At 36.3% G+C, this 21,422-nt stretch overlaps 1 protein-coding gene across 1 annotated transcript; it reads right to left on the bottom strand.

Annotated features, from left to right (window-relative positions):
• Window positions 1-11,190: 11,190 nt before the first annotated feature.
• On the bottom strand, window positions 11,191-16,207 carry LOC149781598 (uncharacterized). Its single transcript, XM_089934762.1, has 3 exons — window positions 15,915-16,207; window positions 15,196-15,303; window positions 11,191-12,045 (listed from the first exon to the last, which is right to left on the bottom strand). Exons 1-3 carry the CDS (start codon window positions 16,203-16,205, stop codon window positions 11,806-11,808), a joined length of 639 nt encoding a protein of 212 aa, XP_089790888.1. The 5' UTR covers window positions 16,206-16,207; the 3' UTR covers window positions 11,191-11,805.
• Between the last annotated feature and the right edge of the window lie 5,215 nt (window positions 16,208-21,422).

Raw genomic sequence — 21,422 nt, 5'->3', positions numbered from 1 at the left:
CAGCAAAACCAATTTTACTTAACCTTACCCAGTGACAGTTCCATGGAGGTGTTTCCCGACAACACGTTGTGCTGTTACACGGCCAAATTACCTCAAGCCATCCCCTTAGATCACGAAGCCCATTGGGAAGTGGCTTTAGTAGAAATGATTCACCCGACCCAAGTCCTCAATGTCCTTCCCAATCAAAATACTTTTACGGTGGAAGTTTATGACGAGCCATTGCAACAATGGATGGATACCAATAGCAAATATAAGCATAAAATCCCTAACACAAAAAATCCAAAGTGGACCGACTATCACTTGTTCATTCCCCCAGGTTATTATTTTAGTGGCCAACATTTGGTCAACACCATATCCACCAGGTTTAATGGTGTGTTTGGGAAAGCTTTTGACATTGTCAAGAACAAAGTGTCACCCTAGAATACCACAAAACAGCTCGTCGCTTCCTGATGAAATTTCCTGAGGGGGATAAAATCATGGGTTTCTATTTCTGTGATGAATTGTTTGACATGTTGGGCGGTAACATGAAGATGAGGAAGAAAATAGAACAAGAAAAAAAGGAATTATCAGTCATTTACAACAACGAGTCTTTTGGCCAGTATTTTCATACCCCAGTAGAACTGAACCAAGGACTGAATTTGATGTTCGTGTACTCCGATGTGGTGGAATACAACGTGGTGGGACACACCTCCGTACCGTTACTGCGTGTCATTCCTTTCAAAGTGGATTCTGCCACGAACGCTGACGAGGAAGGTGGAAACACTTATCACGTCCACCGCGAATTTGTCCATCCTCACTATTTGCCGGTCAGCAAGTCGTATTTGGACACGGTCAACATTACTATAAAAGGAGATTTGGGACAAAATATTCCATTCACCAAAGGAAAAGTCACGGTGAAACTCCATTTTCGAAAACGGTTCTCTCACGATTCATAAGTAAGTCATGTATCCAGTGTACCGAGGGGTGGCTCGACAGCGAGGACACGGTTTAGGAGACATGTTAAAATCGGCCTTTCGTTCGGTGGCCCCGGTGTTGAAACCGATGGTGACACGCGGATTGCACGCCTTGAAAGATGCGGCACTGACGCAAGGCAAAGAATTTCTCCAAAATGTCGTCATCGACAAACAAAACCCTAAAGAAGCCTTCATGAGGGCAGGTAAAAATGTCTTGCTGCAAACGGGCAAAGACATTTTAGGCCGACGAGACACACCTATAAATGCCCTGCACGCTACCGAGTCTGGCATTCAGCAAGGACAAGGTAGAAAGAGACGACGAAGAAGAAAACACCCTTTCACCAGACTTCAAGCTAGAAAGGCCAAGAAAAGAAGAACCGTTCGAGATTTAGACGTTTTCGATTATTGAGAAAGAGAAAAAAAATGATGCACCGAGAGTCTTGCGCTTGTTCCAAGACGGAACTGGATCTGTTTGCCATGCCCCCCACCATGATGACCATGCAAGAATCCCAGTGGGTGGAATTTCATCCCGTCTCCTCATTGACCGATTCTGCTCCCATCGAGTTTGAAATCAAAGGACAGCCCGAAGATTACATCGATCTGAATAGCAGTTACCTATACTTGAAAGTCAAAGTAACCGAAGCGAACAACGATCCCATAGGCAACGATGATGCAGTAGCTCCCGTCAACAATTTCATGCATTCCTTGTTTAGCGAGGTGGACTTGTACTTGAATAACAAACTAGTCAGCAGCATCATGGATACATACCCTTACCGTGCCTACCTGGAAAATCTCTTGACGTACGGAATAAATGCCAAGGACAGTCATCTGGATGCTTGCGTGGTATGGAAACCTGACCCAGCGACTAAGTTCAACACTATTGTACTTGCTGCGGATGCTTCACATTCAAAGGGATTTGTAGACCGACGAGCGAAAATTGCACTAAGTCGTAGTTTAGAACTGATGGATCGCTTGCATTTGGACATGTGGTTGCAAGAAAAGTATTTGCTGAACGGGGTGGATGTCCGCCTGAGACTAAATCGTAGCAATGTCACTTTCAATTTGATGGCTGATCGTGATGCCACTTACAAAACCGTCATCCAAGAAGCCAGACTCTACGTGCGTCGTGTGGAAGTGTTACCTAAAGTGGGAAACGACATCAGTCAGACATTGAGCAGAACAACCGCCATGTATCCGATCCGACGTGTGGAAGTGAAAACGTTCACCATTCCTACTGGACAGCGATCCATGATCCAAGATCATCTGTTCCAAGGACAGGTACCCAAACGTTTGATTGTTGGTATCGTCAAGAATTCAGCCTTCAACGGAGCCTACCATGAAAATCCTTTCAACTTTCATCATTACAATGTGTCCAAGATCGAAGTCAGTCGTGATGGCAAGACCTTGTGTACCCGGCCTTTCGAGCCTAACTTTACCCAGAACAATTACTTGAGATCGTACTTGTCCCTGTACGAAGCTACCGGACAGTTAGGAACCAACACCAGTCACGGTATTAAGTACGACGATTATACAGGAGGCTATGCTTTGTGGGCTTTCGATTTCACTCCTGACCAAGGCAGCGACGAGGGACATTTCCACCCTATAAAATCCGGCCAGATTCGTGTGGAACTTCAGTTTTCGACTGCTCTACCACACACGGTGAACGTCATCCTGTATGCCGAATTCGATAATACCATAGAAATCAACAGTTTGAGAGAAGTCATCCTAGATTACTAGAAACCATGGAAGACTGTTATCCCTCTTTACCTAGTGGAGAAACTTTGGACATGAAATGTGAGGAGACCGTAGAAAAAGAAGAAGTGAGCATGATGAAGTCGAGATGGCCAGAACAAGAAGCCCATTTAGTCTGCTGTTTTGCCAAACACTTGGTCGACAAAATGACGGAATTGATCAAGAAAAATTGCTATGGATGTCAAAACGATCATCCCAGTCAAATTCAACACGATAAATGCCTGATGTTGAGCCAAGAAGAAAAATTGGACGAGTATCTGGACGAAGCTTGGAGTCTCATCTCGAACAAAGACGTGTTGCATCAGTGGTATAAAGACTTGCGTGAACATTCTTGTCCACCATTAACCACTCAAGAGATCCATCGTATCGAAGCTCTCCTGAATCAGAGTGAGGAAACAGAACGAATAACCGTTTATTCGTCAGACATTTTCAAGCAAAAAGTCAGGATCGAATTGACGACTTATTATTACCTGTGAAGAAAAAAACCACACAAATGGATACCTGGGAACTTTATTACCTTTTGAACCACAGTTCGTATACGGCTTCTTGGAATCCTGTCGTCTGTGCTAAAGATGAACTCCCTCATCGCAAACCTAAAGACCATCAAGCTTACGTGATCAACACGGACGACAGTCATCTCCCAGGAACCCACTGGGTAGCCGTCTACTTTCCTCAAGAAGGATGTGTGGAATATTTCGATTTGTACGGATTGCCCCCTTTGGAAGACGATATCATTGACTTTATGAGAAGAAATGCTCAAACCACCCGATTCAATAACGTGAAATTACAAGGCACAGATTCTTTGGTGTGTGGACAGTACTGTGTGTATTTTCTGCATCATCGCAGCCTGGGCTATTCCTTAGAACATTTAGTGACTCATTTCGATCCTCGTTCTTCTGCTAGAAATGATGTGAAAGTAGATCGATGGTTTTGTGACCATTATGCTTATCTTTTGTCTCAAGCTAGGAAACGTAGTGTCCATCAATGGCCTAATGATTTCCAACAGTGGAAATCACAATTTCATTCACAACGTTGTCAGCCTTGTTTAAAGTAGATTGTCCATTGAGAAAAATGTTTGTGATTTGAAAAAAATTGTTTGATGTTATAGTGTTGGATTATTGTTTAAAAAAATGTTAGAAATGTTGTTGTTTAGTGTTAAGTGATTTTTGAATAAAAAATGTTGTGTTTTGAAAAAAATGCCTTTGTCTTTTGTTTAGCTATAAGAATGTTGGATTGATGCTCTTTCATTTCTTACTATCCCTCTCATGAACGCTGCGGCTCGAAAACCGTGTGGGATGTTTTCCTTCACGTCCGCGCTTTGACTTTAAGAACCGGGGTTGTTTCCAGTCTAACCATCCATTGTCGACTCATCCTCCTACGAAGATGTGCTCCAAACTAGCTAAGCTCAACGAAGCCTACGTGAATTTGCATAGGGTCAGACACAGTCTGATACCGAAGCCAGAAGAAATAGAGAATGTGAGAATGTTAAAAATCACTGAAGACCTGATAGAAGAGCTCTTCAGAGAAGAAATGAACAGGGAAAAAGAAGAATGGACAGAGAAGTACAGACTTCAGAGACAGCAGCAACAGCAGCAACAGCAGCAACAACAACAACAGCAGCAACCTGAAGCTGACAGAGGCTTTGTCGATTGCCGTATCGGCACCAAAGAGTTCTTCTTCTCTTTCCGAAGAAGCAGACCTATCGCCAGAAAGTCTATCCTCAGAGGACATCGCATTCTTAGAAACTAAAAAAGAATGCAATAGCAAACAAAAAAACAGCCCTTTTCAGGGCTACCCAATACTCTAGAAAAGAAATAACTATTAATTTGCCAATGTGAGTAGGTAGAGTAGTGTGAAAATAAACACTAACTCTTTTATAAAAAATGTGAGGGTATGTGTTTGTGTGTTTGTGTTTGTAAGAGCTAACGTAAGTTGGTGTGGATAGTAGATTAAAATGATGTCTTTTTTGGTGTTTGAGGTGTATATTTGGGGTTAGATTGGATTGCTTTGCTTATGTGGATAGTCTATTGAAGTGATTTATAAAAAATTTTACAATAGTGATGGGTAGCATAAAAAAGTGAGTGAGTGTTTCTTTTAGGTCCAAGCGTTGTTGTTGTTTTTTGGTCATGATCTAGGTAAGATGAATTTTATGTTTTTAGGGGATGTTTTCCTTCACGTACGCGCTTTCAGTATAAATTGAAACTCGTTCGGCAGTCCAGCTACCCTTGTTGATTGATCAACACCAAAAATGAACACGAGACTGGAGAAACTGTTGGAACTTCATGTGCATCTGGAATATGCCAGGCGCATATTAAATGAACTGGCCGCGGAAGCCATTGTCGAGGAGGGAAGGATAAGAGAGGAGGAAAGAAGAAACAAAGAAGAGGAGGAGAGAAGATATAAAGAAGAAGAAGAGGAAAGAAGATACAAAGAGGAGGAGAGAAGATACAAAGAAGAGGAGGAAAAGGAGAGAAGAAAAAATTTCAGAATCCCAGAGAGCGAAAATTGGGATTCTGAAGCGACATATCCTGCCTCTGCTCTCTCCCCCCAAAAGGTAAAAAGTAACTGGGGGATAAGATGTGTATGTGGCGCCAGGCCTGGAAGGTGCCACCATTAACCAGGTGTCCATGAAGTTCCAAACAAAACAGCCCTTTTCAGGGCTACCCAATACTCTAGAAAAGAAATAACGATCGATTTGCCAATGTGTGTAGGTAGAGTAGTGTGAATATAAACACTAACTCTTTATTAATAGTGGAAGTGTATGTGTTTGTGTGTTTGTGTTTGTAAATGTTGAAGTAAGTTTGTGTGAATAGTAGATTATGGGTTTATTTATTGATTCTTAGCGTATGTAGAGAGTATAGTTGTGGTTATATTATATGAAATGAGAAAGTAGGGGATGTTTTCCTTCACGGCCGCGCTTTCACTATAAGAACCCACAGTGTTCGTTGTTCAAACCATTCTGCAAAGAATAAAAAGAAGATGGCGTCAAACCAAATGGACAAAATACAAACCTTGCAAGACGTTTTAGACAACTTAGGAATAATGGAACAGATGCTAATAAGACTCGTTGAAGACCATTATTCATATAGTCCCCATCGTGTAAAGATGGAAATTAATAACTTAAGAAAAGCAAAGGACAAGATTAGTGGTGTCATGAAAGAGATAAAGGAGGAGAAAGAGGATGAAGAGGAAAGAATAAGAATACGCAAATGGAACGAAAAAATTGAAAAAGAAGAAGAAAATGAAAAGAGGAAGAAAGAAGAGGAGGAAGAGAAGAAAGAAGAGGAGGAGAAGAAAAAAAAAGAAAGGGAAGAAGAGTGTAGGAGATAAAATAAGAACTTGGTGGAGAAAAAGAAGAAATTAGAAGAAGAAGAAAACCCAAAGGCCCTTTTCAGGGCCAGCCATATTTCTCGAAAAGAGATAGCCTTTCCATTGTCTACCCTTTTTTAAAATTTAAATTTTTTTTAAAAATTTTTTTAAAAAAAAAATTTAAAAAATCCCATGTTCAATTTCCCTTGTCGCTAGACAAGCCCAAACTCTATTCCCCATGTTAATTCCCCTTGTCGCTAGAGTGGCCCACGATTTTTCTCCATGTTAAATTTCCATTGTCGCTAGAGTGGCCCAGGGGTCTCTGTAATGCTAATTTCCATTGTCGCTAGGGTGGCCCACTTTACTACTAATGTGTTATAGCTACTTTTCTAATTATGTTCAGAAACCTTTAATAAGTTCTTTTTTTCCATATGCGCTTTAATACGATATCTGATTGTACCAAAATTGTATATTACAATCAGCATACGTTTGCATTTGAAACAGAAAGAAAGAAATAGTTGACTTTTTCATTTGATTTGACTGTATAGGCTTTTTTCACTCAAGTCGAGAACATGTGCTTCTCTTTGTTACAAACTAATATAAGGGAAACTGTCTTGCTGTAACATCGAGCGACATACGGTGGTCTTTTTAATTATGAATAGATCTGTATTTTTCTTATCTAATGTCTATTGTGTTTGCGTCTTATAAAGATATATCAGAGATGAGTTTTCAAAGGAACTATATTTTATTCAAATTATTAAAATCAAATGATCTTGCAACCGCCGCATGTACTTTTATATTTTATAAATATATCTTTTTGAATTACATTTTATGAAAAAGACAGACGAAAGTAACGCATGGGTTGAGATTAAGCAACCTGTCTGTGGGTAGAATTGAACGGTGCATCGACGATCTTGCAGCAAACGGACAGAGTTTATGTTATAGTCTAAACGCAAGGTAGAGATCATATCGCAAACTAGAAAATAAACTGCAAAACGACAACTTGAAAACACTACAAAACATATTCCAAACAAACCTAAACATATTAAAATGAAGATAACCAGTAAAGCAACTTACCTATTAATACACGTGTATTATGCCTTCTATCAAGATTTTAATTTCATAAACAATTTCCTAACAAAACGTTCGACCCGATCATATTTTTATGTGGTTGATTTGGATTATGCATCAGAAACTATGCACGAGCACTACTCTTCTTCGTGTTCACTTTGGCGTCTGACACCATTTCAAGAGTTCATATTTAACCCACCAAATATCAAACACTGCAATTAATCTCAATATTTAAATGAATTTGTTGTTTTGTTTTTATTGCCTTCGAGTCCACCAATGTCATGCTTTAATAAATCTTTACCTGTCATTTCAACCGTATTACATTTATAGTTTACTATCAATCTACCTTTTGTCACGCTGTACATGTCAGAAAGATATATTAGGAACTGTTGATCCCAACCAGCGTAACTGGATATCATGATTTCCTGAGAGAGTTCCAATATATTATTATAATCTGATGACAATGAACAAATTTTCAAGGAAAATGGCAATACGTGTGTTTAGAACAAATATTTGGTCGTAGGAACTCTCCAATACCACATTAGCCAACTGCGAATTATACATTTAGGGATGGCGTGGAATCTTATAGAACATACATTGAAATGACAAACAAAATATATTCTGACCCAGGTGTGGAAAAAGTAAACTGTAAATATAATATTAATGTAGAATAATTAAAGTATATATCATGCAGCCAGAACACAGCACAATCAAGTCAAGACCTTAACTGCATAAAAATGCGTACCAACCCATCATAGCTTTGTACTGAATACTGGTGAAGAGAAAACACGTATTGACGAAAGACAATAATATACTAAAGTGAGTATCCAAATTTGTGATTTGTCATCAAAATGACCGCATAATGTGTGAACCGAAACAAGACTATTTCTTGCATGCTACTAAATAACAAGTTAAGGTCCCATTCTGAACAGGGGTGGATATTCCTAGCTACAATTTAGATAACATGACAGATATGGAAGATGACTATCTTGGAATATTTTGTTAGCAGACTTGGATTTGTTTTGCTTGGTGATATCAAACAATCGACATTCAAACAGTTCATTAACATTCTTATGTTATGTGTTTTGGAATATCTAACAACTGATGTTACTAAAAAATGCATCTGCTGTGTTTGCCACCAACTATAACCAAACGAGAATGTGGGCTTTAGTATTGTTTTTTAAGCGCATGATATCAGCTACTCGCCTGAAGAAAAGAAGGAACATGTTATCGTAATGTGACACTAAGTTAATAATCATAACCCGTGCCATATATATTTGAAAGCCCAAAACGGTGTAATTCATCATTACAGCTATTTCACGTTAAACGGGCATTTAGTTATCAAAGAAAAAGTTAACAATTGATCGCATTCCCACATTAACGAAACATTTTAAATTGATTAAATGACAGCAGAAACGTTATGGTCTTTGTTTTGAATTTGTTTATAGTGTGCTACGAGACACCAGAACACTTCAGAGACATCTGAATACTACACATACACCAGATCAATACGCATACACCTAAATAATATACAGACACCAGAGCAATACGCATACACCAAAATACTACACAGACACCAGAGCAATACGCATACACCTGAATTATACACAGACACCAGAGCAATACGCATACATCTGAATACTACACAGACCCCAGAGCAATGCGCATACACCTTAATTCTACACAGACACCAGAACAATACGCATAAACCTGAATTTTAGACAGGCACCAGAACAATACGCATACAACTGAATACTACACAGACACCAGAGCAATACGCATACACCTGAATAATACACGGACACCAGAGCAATACAAATACAACTGAATGCTACACAGACGCGAGAGCAATACGCATACACCCGAATAGTACAACGACACCAGAACAATACACATACATCTGAATACTTCACAGACACCAGATCAATACACATACACCTGAATACTACACAGACACCAAAGCAATACGCATACATATGAATACTACCCAGACACCAGAGCAATACGCATACACCTGAATAATACGCCGACTACATAAAATTAACTAATTCGCTAAAAAGTTGTTGTCCTGAGAGTTTAATGTAAGATAAATAATAAAATGTATGTCAGTACTTTACCGTGACATGTGAACCTTTTCGAATTTCAAACTCTGAAATATAAAATATACAATAAAGGCAGTGACTTCGTAACGTTTAGTCCGATAAATCAATCCCCCAATTCTTTGTTGATACTAATGCACAATATGTTGGTCTGATATCACCTGTTCCTTGCAATGCGCATTTTTTCTGCATGCAATCCTGCGTACACTTTAGACACATGCCGGTAATTGGCAATAGCCATATCTCGAGCTAAATTTAAAATGACCACATGGCACATGGTTGTACTATTCCACATAGCTTTACCAGTCACCAAACAAAGAATTTGCTCCGGAAATATAATGTACATGTCACCAAAAGAACACTTCAGCCAACGGTAGCTCCACAGGCACGATAATTACCGTTTAGTGCATAAAATGTTCACCGATGTGTGCAGAAAAAAGTCTCTGCGAATAATTGCATATTTGAATGAATAGGTGATATCAGACCCTAACCCAAAAATCAACACCATCACGGGTGAGGGGCTGATTTATCGGTCTACGTAATGTTATCTTACGTATGAATTGCAAACACATTTCAGGAAAACAATGTTAAATCTGCAAAATACTTCATGAATTTCAGGTGATATGAATAGGAGTGGAACAATTAAAAGTCCTAATAAAAATATGGTTACATCGTTGTATACTATATAGGTATCAAGCCATTGAAACCTCAAACAGAAAAGAGAAAATGATTAATATAATTACGTATAGACATAGGGACCTTGATCAGCAAATAAATCATATTAGGAAAAAGGCATCACTAGGTCACATGGGCCTTACTTCATATAACAGTTGGAAAAATACAGGGAAGTCAATGTCTGCATAGAAAATAATACTTTTGCGAATCATAACACGTATAACAACCAGATACTTCATTTGAAAACGCTACTTTTATTTATCCAGAAAGTAAATTTAATGTAAACATTTGTACACTAATGTATCGACTGAAGTTCGAACAGACTCAAGAACGGACGCCATTGTGATACTTATGTAACATGGCTTAAACAAAATGCAAGCCGTAAAACTCATTAAAGAAAACAATGTAACAAAAATAAATATCATGCTAAGGATAGCGTAATATACAACATATCTAAATATTACCAGTGACACCTGTATGTCATGTAGATCCTACTGCATACCCGTACAAAAATCAATAATAAAATAACATGTATATAGAAAATATAGGGGATATTGTTTTATCATTTCATGTTAAACCTTACAAAAAACCATGACACAAAGGCTGCATCAAATCGTGTACAACAAAATCGGACAGCTCATTACGCAGTGTTACATGGATCTTCATCATTCACACTGAACACAGCTAGCAAATCGCTGCACGTACATACTGCGTTACAATTATGAACATGAATGAAGGAGAATATATGTCCATTAACATGGATATTAACTCAAGAAAGTGAAACAGTAAACTTGTTCAAAACAAACTTACTTAAGTTTAACGGTATAAACCAATACAATAACATTTAAATCCTGGTTGTCGCTAATTGAAGAAGGAATGTGTAATAAAGGAGAAAAATATATAATTTTCTATATTTTTCCAATCTCAGTAATTGTGAAATCATCAATGCCGGTTTTTTATGAGTCAATGAAACGATGAATGATAGTGCTCTCTCTCTCTCTCTCTCTCTCTCATTATCTCTCTCTCTCTCTCATTATCTCTCTCTCTCTCTCTCTCTCTCTCTCTCTCTCATTCTCTCTCTCTCTCTCTCTGTTTAAAATATTTCTGAAGAAGTGTCTTAGTATATTTTAAGTGCCGTATTTTAATACTAATAAGTCAAGTATTTTTTATTGAACTCAGTAAAATCTGTCTCAAGTAGGCAAACAAGTGACATGTACGGGTTACACCTCACTATGGATTGGTCAGTTAAAGGTATATATATATATATATATATATATATATATATATATATATATATATATATATATATATATATATATATATATGCAGTCGTAATGTAAATGTAACCATGTGTATTGGCGAGGGCTTTAGTGGCTGGACCATTGCTGCGGTACAGGTAATGAAGCTAAGAGTTCTGTACTTTGTAGATGTGATGCAATAATTTAGTTCAGGTTTAATGTGATCTATTGGGCATTATGTTTTCATCCATATTTGCTTTTTTTGTATAGACTTTAAAGAGTACCGAACTACAACCTAATGAGTACACATTCTCAGGAAATGCCCTGAACTAATAATTGTAACAATAGAACAGGACAGTTGTTAATTTGCATTAGTAACTTCAAATTCTTTTAAAACGCGTCATAGAGAGACAAATGTCCACAACAATTTAATTTGTAAATAAGTGTGAAGTGCGTTGAGATTTCTCTCAATCTATGTACACTTACAATATGAATATATAGCTCCGCCCCATAAACAGAATTATAAAGGCATGCTTCATAACTCCAAAAAGATGGTAGTGTCATTTTAAGTGGTTTTGTATAATTTTTCGTTTGACCTTTTTTTAAGTTCATTGTTCTAACCCTGAGCGTGTTCGAGACAGAGTCAAGGCCAGAGTGATGAATGTAAATCGGAAGCGGATACCGAACGAGTGAACAAGACTAACTGCACTAAAGAAAATCGTTAAAGGTCCACTGGTCAGAACTGTTGTCTAAAGATTCCTCTCTAAGTCTCTGTAAATCCGCTTCTGCGCTCCGCGATTGGAAGCCGAAGTGCATATAGGGACCAGTGGTGTAACGACAAACGGACAGGTGTTCCTGTAATTGCCTCTGAAGAATTTCCCGTTCTCTTCTAAGCAGTCGTATCTGATTTCTCAAAGACGTATTATCAGACTCGAATTTCTGCGTTTTCTGAAATACAGAGAAAATACATTTATCATAACAGGGCACGTTAAAGAGTTTTCCAAGCTTTCGTCCTTGAACGAGGAGATCCAAGAGTTACTTTTCCCGTTCGTCATTATACACAACACAGCACACGTCGTCACTAGGGTGCTTACGTATTTATTATAGAACCAATGGTTCTTGATGCAAGTTTGATGCTGAAAGGGATGAAAACCATTAACATAGTTTGTTCTAATGCATGGCTTTTAGATAGGCTTATGATAAGAGACAAGGTTTGAAGCAATTAAAGTCGCATTGGTTTCTAAGTGTTATTCGGTTTACAGCAAAAGCTTGCATAAATCTTGATGGAATAGTTTCCTTGTCAGTTAGCTTTCACACATCGTTATGAATTTGACATAAAAACTAAAATAGTGTATGCTTTATTTATGTTCAGGCAGAGACTGAGCCGCTTTATAAACTAATTGTCACGTCATCGAAAGTACTCTAACTGATATTTATATACTCATGTAATTATTTTCCACAAGAAAAATGTCAGTAACTTAATTGGAAAAAAAGAGTTCCAAACGTCTCAGTCTCAAAGCACTTTCATATTAAATAATGTACCTTTATCTATGTGTGTATGTGTGTTTGTGTGGGGGTGATCTGGATTTCTAACATAGCATTAACAGCTTTTAATCATAGAGCTACGATGTCTGCAGTGTGTTAGTGTCTAGCACTGGGGCATCATGCTGCAGACATGTAACATGATGTCACATTATTCTGACACTATGCCAATCAGTCCTAACACCAACTTCTAAATTCTGAGCGCCTAGCGAGGCAGCTGTTAGTACGATTTTTATAAGTCTTTAATATCACTAGGCCGAGGTTCGAACCCGCAACCTACCTCGTCCGAGGTGGACGATACAACCAACAAGCCACCGTGGCGATCGCATCTTTATCTAACCTTCATTCTATGCAACTAAAGAGAGGCTCCATTAAAATGTCGATTGTCCAACAGAAAATGGAACATTTATATGTCATAACCCTAACTAGATCTAGACTCTATAAATACATACATTTTGTGAATGTTGGTAGAAAATGATTGAGACACTTAAAATACTAATGTCTAAAGTAAGTTGGCAAGTAATTATATTCTTACATAAATATTGACTGATATCATCCCGTTGGTATGACAATAAATCAATAAAGCCGTTTTGAAAATGTCGATGATATCCGACAACAGTAACATTGCCTGATTAGATGAACTGTCATAAATGTTGACATTCTCCGTCTCTAAACCTCTTAGAGGTCAGACTCAAAGATGTTCCATGGATTGCTGAATGGTATTCACAATAATAGCTAAAGCACTGTAAATGCCAACAGAAATAAAGTGTGAACTGCAAAATAATATGGTTGCAATATTTGGACATTTTCTTGTCAAGCTTTTATCGGGTACCTGTATATAAATAAATTTGTTTCCAGTGCAACATGTTCTAAACTGACAAGTTCTTAAATTAGGCACATGCCATGTATAATTAATGCACTCAAAATATTAAGGTATTTTGAACTTTTGCGTTTGTTAAGGGTAAAACATGTATTCCGACGAATTCTCAGGTTGAGAATCTGCATCTATTCAGCCCAGGCAGGAGTACTGTAGTGTATATTTAATTTTTATTGTTTATTGTTTTTTCTCAGTGATTATATGTATATCTTTATTTTCTACTTGACCTTTCTCCAAAATTATGTTTATCGTTTATCTGACTAGTGACACTTATTTTGTAAACAATATAGTACATAGCTAATATATACATATGATTGTGGATGAAATATTCAGATCATTGTCAATTACAGCAAGCGTGTTTTCTTCAATTTGTGTTTAAAATAAAGTCATTATTCTGACCTTAGAAACTTCCAGAATGTAGACAGGGTATTTCCAGAAAATTTTGATTTCGACCTACTTGAAGTAGATGGGTATATAATCTTGTTTACATTCGGAGTATTCATTCTTGCCTTAACATTTCAAGAAGAATCAGTCTTTTTCTTATGTTTACCGTTCAATTTGCTTGGAATTTTTTTTTAAATAATTATTCACTAGAATTACAAAGTGCTCACTACGATTCTTGGACAAAAATTATTTTTAGAATTATAGTGAATTCAGACAAATACATTTTCGATTACATTTTCGACATTACTGTTATACGTCAAAAGACTCTTAACACATTACCACACTCAGACCATTGGAACATTAACACATTAGACATTACAGGCATATCACACAATGAATATTGGAACTTATTTGGAACACAACTGGAATTCAATTGGAGCGTTATACATATGGACTTGTGATATTCTTTAGGCTATTTTGGGGATTTATTTCACAATACTGTAAGTTCGTTTTAAACTTTCACTTTGCATTCTAGTAAAATAAATTATTTGTTGAATTTTATGAGCTCGTGTGTGTGTAGTTTTTCTGTTACTAATTTAATGCCTATAGAGTCGTAACAGCACATACTAAAGGTTCAATCAATACATCTAATTTCTATTCGGTCAGAATGAGTCAACTAGATTTTTTCTTCCTGAATCCTTATTATCATCATCATTTTCTTCTTCTCCTTCTTCTTCTTCTTCTTCTTCTTCTTTCTTTCTTTCTTTCTTTTTTCTTTCTCTCTCGCTCTCTCTCCCTCTCTCTCCCTCTCTCTCTCTCTCTCTCTCTCTCTTAGACACACACACACACACACACACACACACAATAGGATTATGCGGTTTTAACTATTTGATCCGATATCACATTATGAAATAGAGATCAATACTTACTAAGCAGTTTGCATTATTCTTATCCACATGGGTGAATTTCAAATAATTGTTCACTTTGATATTATGCCTTTACAATTTTCAGACAGTTTTTAATCATTAATGCAGAACCATTTTTAACAAGTAAAAAACAGTTTTCATGACAGAAAATTCTACTTAATACTTAGCTTTTATTCATCATTTTAAGCTGGTATACAAGTTGCAGTAAATCTTTAATCTTTGGAATGTCTTTTTCTTACAAGTATGGATCTTATTCAGTGTCAAGTTTATATTTCAAATCCTTTCTTTTCCTTAATGTCCCCTCTAGATTCTAGCTGATAAATGCATAGAACTCCTCCTTCTTTCATCTTCCCGAACGCACTACCTTACCTTTTGCAAGTTTGTTCCCAGTATATTCTGCCTTTCTCTGAATCTTCTTGCCGCCATTTTATTCTGTATTCTTCTCTTTTCTGCCTTTTCCTTTTCTTCGTATGTCAGCTAATAATAATAATAATAATAATAATAATAATAATAACTCTAATCAGAGACCATGCAAATGCAGATATTTTTTATTTCCCAAACTAACACTTTGGTTTTCATACAGCTGTATCACAAAGACACAGTGATCACATTCAAGAGGGCTCTCAAAACACACTTATTTCGACTGCAAGAACAAACTGAAAGACTTATTAATGTTTCCTACCTGAAATATTTTCAGCATGTTTTTTATTTTTTAATGTTTTTCTAATTTCATGGTGTTTGTTTTTTGTAATAATATTATTATATGTTTTTTATCTTATAGGTGTTGTCTAATGTTGTAAAGCGCTTAGAGCTTCTAAAGTTTTGGCGCTATACAAAGTCCTCATTATTATTATTATTATTATTAAGGAACTACAAGAGAGGATATGCTGATAGAGTTTTATGTTTAAACGAGAAATGGGCGATAAAAATTGAAAGGTCATAAAATGTGCAAAGAAGTGATTACTTTGTAACTAAATGCCAGTAGGAAAGGGATAACGAAAGAAAATTCCATTAAGGAATTTCCAATACAAGAATGCTTCAGTCAGAAATGTAAAGCTTATATTAACATTGTACCAAAGTCAGTATACCTCAGAGTTTGGTTTTCCAGTACAGTTAACCATTAGTTCTTCCTTTCCCTCTGCCATTATATTAAACTGGATTCTGTTTTTTAATTCCTCCTTTATTGCTGGCATCATATCGTTGCTTTTCATCACCTTCACGGCTGTGGCACTTCGACCGTGGTCAATAGTACCGAATCCAGAAAACTCGGAGAATTCATTCAATGTTAAGGGTAGTGCACTTGCATCAGATGCTTCGCGATCAAACATACTGTCCATATAACGGGTATCGTTGACAATGGAATTAGATCTTTTATACATGGTTAAATCTGAAATAAATAAAACATATACGTTTCAATTTGTCCACTAATCAATAATAATAATAATAATAATAATAATAATAATCACTATAGATTGCTTTAGTCTTTCCTTGATTTACTTCTTTTCCCACTTACTCCATTTGTTTTCCTCGCTTGGACCGCACACCCCACTTCACCACCACATTTGGTTAAATGTAAAAAAAACACATTCTTTTTTAATTGCATCATCTTCTATATTAACTAAAGCAACAAATAAATTATGGCAACGGAGGATGTTTGGGGAATCATCTTTAATCACACGCACTTGAAATATTATAATACATTATTATACAGACGTGCAATAATATGATTACTGCGGTTTATAATGTGATTTAAAAAAATTAAATAAAAAATGGTATATTTACATCTCCAGTTATAGATTTGTAAGATTTTTGTGATTGCTTGTTTGATTATGGGAAGTAGGTATTGAAGTAATACTTCTCAGCCAGAGTAATTGGCCTTTTTCTAAGAACAGACGTCATGGTGTACATTATTGATAAGCTTTTATCGAGTGGCTTATTTTTGTATTTGAGATCAGATCAGAACCGCATAAATGGGCATGTCGCAAAGTAGTCTTTATCAAAAATGTAAAGGTGTTGATTGGTTATGCCTTTCATTGTAAAATATTAGTGACAAGGACTACTGATTTGAACCATGGAATCATTTAGAAGGGGCTATACATTTATCTGGAGGTGTGTTTTTTATTGTTGCTATGAATGTAATATATTGGAAGGGCACATGCGAAATTTGGCTCAGAATTGTGTTTCGGCTGGCCCAAGGATAGAATTGGAATGTAGTTAGTGCATTGAGTGTTTCAATTGTTTTTCTATTTCATAGTGTGAATTATTGGCGTTAGGCTACGGAATCCTAACAAGTAGAAGCCAGGCTATTGTGAAACTGTGATGCAAATGTTAAGTTGTGATAATGTGTGGTCATTGATTGTGTAAAGAAAAAATATTCGTAATCTTGGCACGTTAGGAAAACTTCTACTTGACAACGACTGTTGTCTAGAAGTCCTTAGATATAGGGGAAAACAATCGACTTCCAGTCAAGAAGTCACTCGAGTGCTTGATTCACTCGGTAGAGAGACCCCTGGCGAGTAACAGTATGTATAAAATCCAAATATGACAAGCAATGTTTACCCATTATACATGCTGATAACATTCACTTAATATAGTTTCAATGACAGATTCTCACCACTTGAAATTACTCACCTATTTCTCATCCAAATATTAAAATGTCCATTAGTGTGTCAAGGTCAAGGACAGCGTCAAAATAAAGCTGTAAATTATTATTCACACTGCATTTCTTAAGATGTTTTAGTTCCATTTTATATTTTATAGGATTGTCGTATATCTTTCAATATTAGTTAAAATTACAAGTGAAATATAAACCTCTGCTATTGTATTGTTTCTTTGAGGTGTCTGTTTATTTATATGTTGAAAGATTTGAGACGATATTATAAAGGCTGACTATTGAAACATTGTAATAAGCCTAACTCATGACAGACTTTCATATCACAAAGTTTCAAAGGTGATAGATGATTGCTCCTGATAATATCAGGAACGTATTCGCATTATGAATGACTGAATCAAAAAAGAAGAAGAATGACTGACAATTGATGGTTAAATATATTGGTCATGATTAAATACGAAAGAAATGCTAGAGACTTACATAGTAAACATCATCTGGATTTTTAAGGGAGAAGGTATTCGTAGCTACTTGACTTCTGCGCTCACGAAAAGTTTACTTAAATATGAATACAGATAGTAAAATGTTCCAACTGTTCCCTGATCAAATCTAAAGCGGTTTTCAGTAATTTCTAACATCATTGTTTTCGTAGAATTCATTACAATATTTGACGTAAAAGTTATTAATAGCACATGTTAACCAGCCAGTGACCTTATTGAACTCTTGAATACAATAGCATTATTTTGTTTCCTTAAAGTACTCGTTCCGTGACAAAGACAAAACGTACGAACGGGACTAGCAAAGGGCACAGTCCATAATGTTGGTAATGGGTGGAAGGCTGGGTGGAAGGCTGAATTTCGTGTCACTAGAAAACGGAAGCAGCGATAAAACTGCTTAATCACTGGACGTTCAAAGATTCTGAAGTTACTAACCAGATGCACAGTTTGCAGAAATTTGCAGAGAGAAATGGATATAAAATATTAGTTAGGCCAGAGCGTTACTCTTTGTAGCATGATTGGGGCATGGGCTGAAACGTAATTAGCTTGCACAGAAAATATATTTATCAATCTTTATAATTAAAACATATATTTCTATAACATGTGATAAGACAAACAAAATGCATGTAAGAGTAAACACGCTGTACGTTGTACATAGCTATATTTCCCGGGTTCTTCCTCCACCATTAATACTGGCCGCCATGTATAACCTATCGTGTGCTGAAAAATGTCGTTAAACCCATATTTTATAATAATAAATTCCTTAGTGTGTCTTCTAGTATTTTTTTAATTTATCTCGAATGCACCTGATATCATAATTGAGAAGTTTCCTTTAACAGCATGGTCTCCTATTATATAGCTTTAGGAACCGCGGTTACTTAGTTGGTATAGCACTGCGCTCGTAATACAATAGTCGCGGGTTCGCCACACGGGTGGCTTGGTCTTGTCTTTGGGGTGGCACTCCTCTGATTTTTCCACATCATGGTATAGTGAGTTATGGTTCTCACTGTGCCATCAAAAACCAACCAGCCAACTTAAAATATATCATGGAAACGGTTTAAAATGCCATGTTTAGAGTTTGGTGTTTATATAAATGTGTTGGTCAAGATGGAGAAATTAGTGAGAGACCAGTCTGAGAGCCTTAGCTCAGTATAATAGCGAAAACAAACAAGAAGAAGAGAACGCGTGAGGCGAGAATGAAAATTCAGATTTAAAGCATTTAAACTGTTTTATCTCCCTTTGAACGATGACACAACCCTTCCTAATTGTCATGCTTCAAAAAAAAATATCCTCAAAACAGGCAGATTTGTGTTAACTGTATCGAAAATTAATACACTGTGAGCGACCTCAGCAATGAAAATATGATGGAATTGCTATTTTTGTGTTTTAAATGAGTTATCGGAAATAGAGTACTGGTATCCGCTACATATGACCCGCTAACCTTGACGACAAAATGTGACTATCCCCGTAATAGTGACGTCAAACGTATATATTTGTGTGTCCGGCATCATTGATTTTGACAATTATATTAAGTTCTGGGGTATTATTCAAATAATTTCCCGCTCACGAGTTTCTAGGAAAGGAAGGTACTTGTTAAATTTATCCACATTTGGTAATACGTGAGCCATCTCAGTTACTTAACGATAATAAGTCTCCGATGCGTCATAAATGATATAAATTACTATGAAGGCGTTTGTTTGGGGTTTTTGGGTGGGGTGGGGGGAGTGTTGTTTTTGGTTTGGTTTTCTTGGGAAGGGTTTGGGTGGTTTGCTTTGTGTATTGGTTGGGGGGAGGGTTCTTGTTGTTGTGATTTGTTTTCTTTATTTATAATTGTTAGGACTTCGTATTGTGACTGCACTTATGAAGTCGTTGCCGTTGAAAAAAAAAATTGCATTATGCATCTCTCTCTCAATTTTCTTAACTTGCTCACGGGTAAGTGTCTTGCAGATTTTAGAACATCCGTGCAGAAATTGAGTTTGTCGTTGGAATCGGGAAGTGGATTTGTAAATCTCTTCTTATGATATTATATTATATTATATTATATTATATTATATTATATTATATTATATTTTGTTTTATTTTATTTTATTTTATCATATTATATTACATTACATTATATTATATGACATGACATGAGATGACATGACATGAGATGACATGACATTACATTACATTACATTACATTACATTATATTATATTATATTATATTATATTATATTATATTATATTATATTATATTATATTAAATTATATTATATTATATTATATTACATTACATTATATTACATTACATTACATTACATTATATGACATGACATGAGATGATATGACATGACATGACATGACATGACATGACATGACATTACATTACATTATATTATATTATATTATATTGTATTATATTATATTATATTATATTATATTATATTATATTATATTATATTATATTATATTATATTATATTATATTATATTATATTATATTATATTATATTATTTTGCATTGCATTGCAATACATCAAAACTCATAGAGTCCATTAATGTTTTCAACCTGAAACAGTCAGTTGACCAACCCACCTATAAACACGGTCACATTTTAGACTGGATTCTTCATAGACCTGATGATAACATTCTACGGTCCTCCCGGGTATCCCATGCCCTTGTATCAGATCACCTCTGCATTATACGTCATCTTGACGTATCAATCCCTAACCCTCCAACTTTACCTGCTGCTAAGAGAAACCTCCGTATGATAAATAGAACCAATCTAATGCACAACATCCAAGCTAACTTAACAACTTGCTTACCTCCTACCACAAAACAACTTGATAACTGCCTGCGTTCATTGCTTGACAAACACGCACCAGCTATCAAGTGCAGAGTATCAATTCAAAAGTGTTCTCCATGGTATAAAAGTGTTAGGGACCAGCTTCGCAATGCTAAAAGAGACCGCCGTAAAGCTGAGAGGCTCTGGCTTTCCACCAGACTCACCATTCTTAAGCAAATCTATGAAGCCTCTAAGACAAATGTCACAAACATCATTCATGCAGCGAAATCAGCCCACTACTCATTAAAAACATCATGAAAAGTTCCAGCTGCAAAGAGCTCTTCGAGATTGCTAACTTCCAACTACCTTCTCTCCAGTCGACCTTCCAGACATGTTTGCAAATTTCTTCCGTGACAAAGTACAAACCATTAGAGATAAGCTTGACGCAACAATTTCAATTTACTCATCGTCACCATACAGTTGCGATACAGAATTTGAGCGGCAACCATTAGCAGCATTTGAACCTGTGTCAATGGATTTCGTACGTACAATTGTGATGAAGAGTGCACCAAAGTCATGTGAACTTGATCAAATTCCACCATCACTGCTGCTTCAGTGCTTAGATCCAGTATTGCCTTCACTAACTGATGTTATTAATGCCTCTCTCTCATCTGGGGAATTCCCATCATTTTTCAAAACTGCCATTGTAGAGCCTCTGCTGAAG

The sequence above is a fragment of the Sinohyriopsis cumingii genome, chromosome 15 (assembly GCF_028554795.1).
Source record: "Sinohyriopsis cumingii isolate HCF-2022 chromosome 15, ASM2855479v2, whole genome shotgun sequence".
NCBI classification, from domain to species: Eukaryota; Metazoa; Mollusca; class Bivalvia; order Unionida; family Unionidae; genus Sinohyriopsis; species Sinohyriopsis cumingii.
The sequence above is the reverse complement of the archived record's forward strand: the minus strand, read 5'-3'. Positions and strand labels throughout refer to the sequence as shown.

Bases quoted from the DNA above. Each gene is read 5' to 3' on its own strand.
- LOC149781598 (XM_089934762.1), bottom strand. From the start codon at position 16,205: ATGTATAAAAGATCTAATTCCATTGTCAACGATACCCGTTATATGGAC. The intron at 15,304-15,914 runs GTATACTGACTT...TATTATTATTAG, and splicing joins CTGGAAAACCAAACTCTGAG to CTGACATACGAAGAAAAGGA. The intron at 12,046-15,195 runs GTAAGGTAGTGC...TCTGTATTTCAG, and splicing joins TGGGAACAAACTTGCAAAAG to AAAACGCAGAAATTCGAGTC.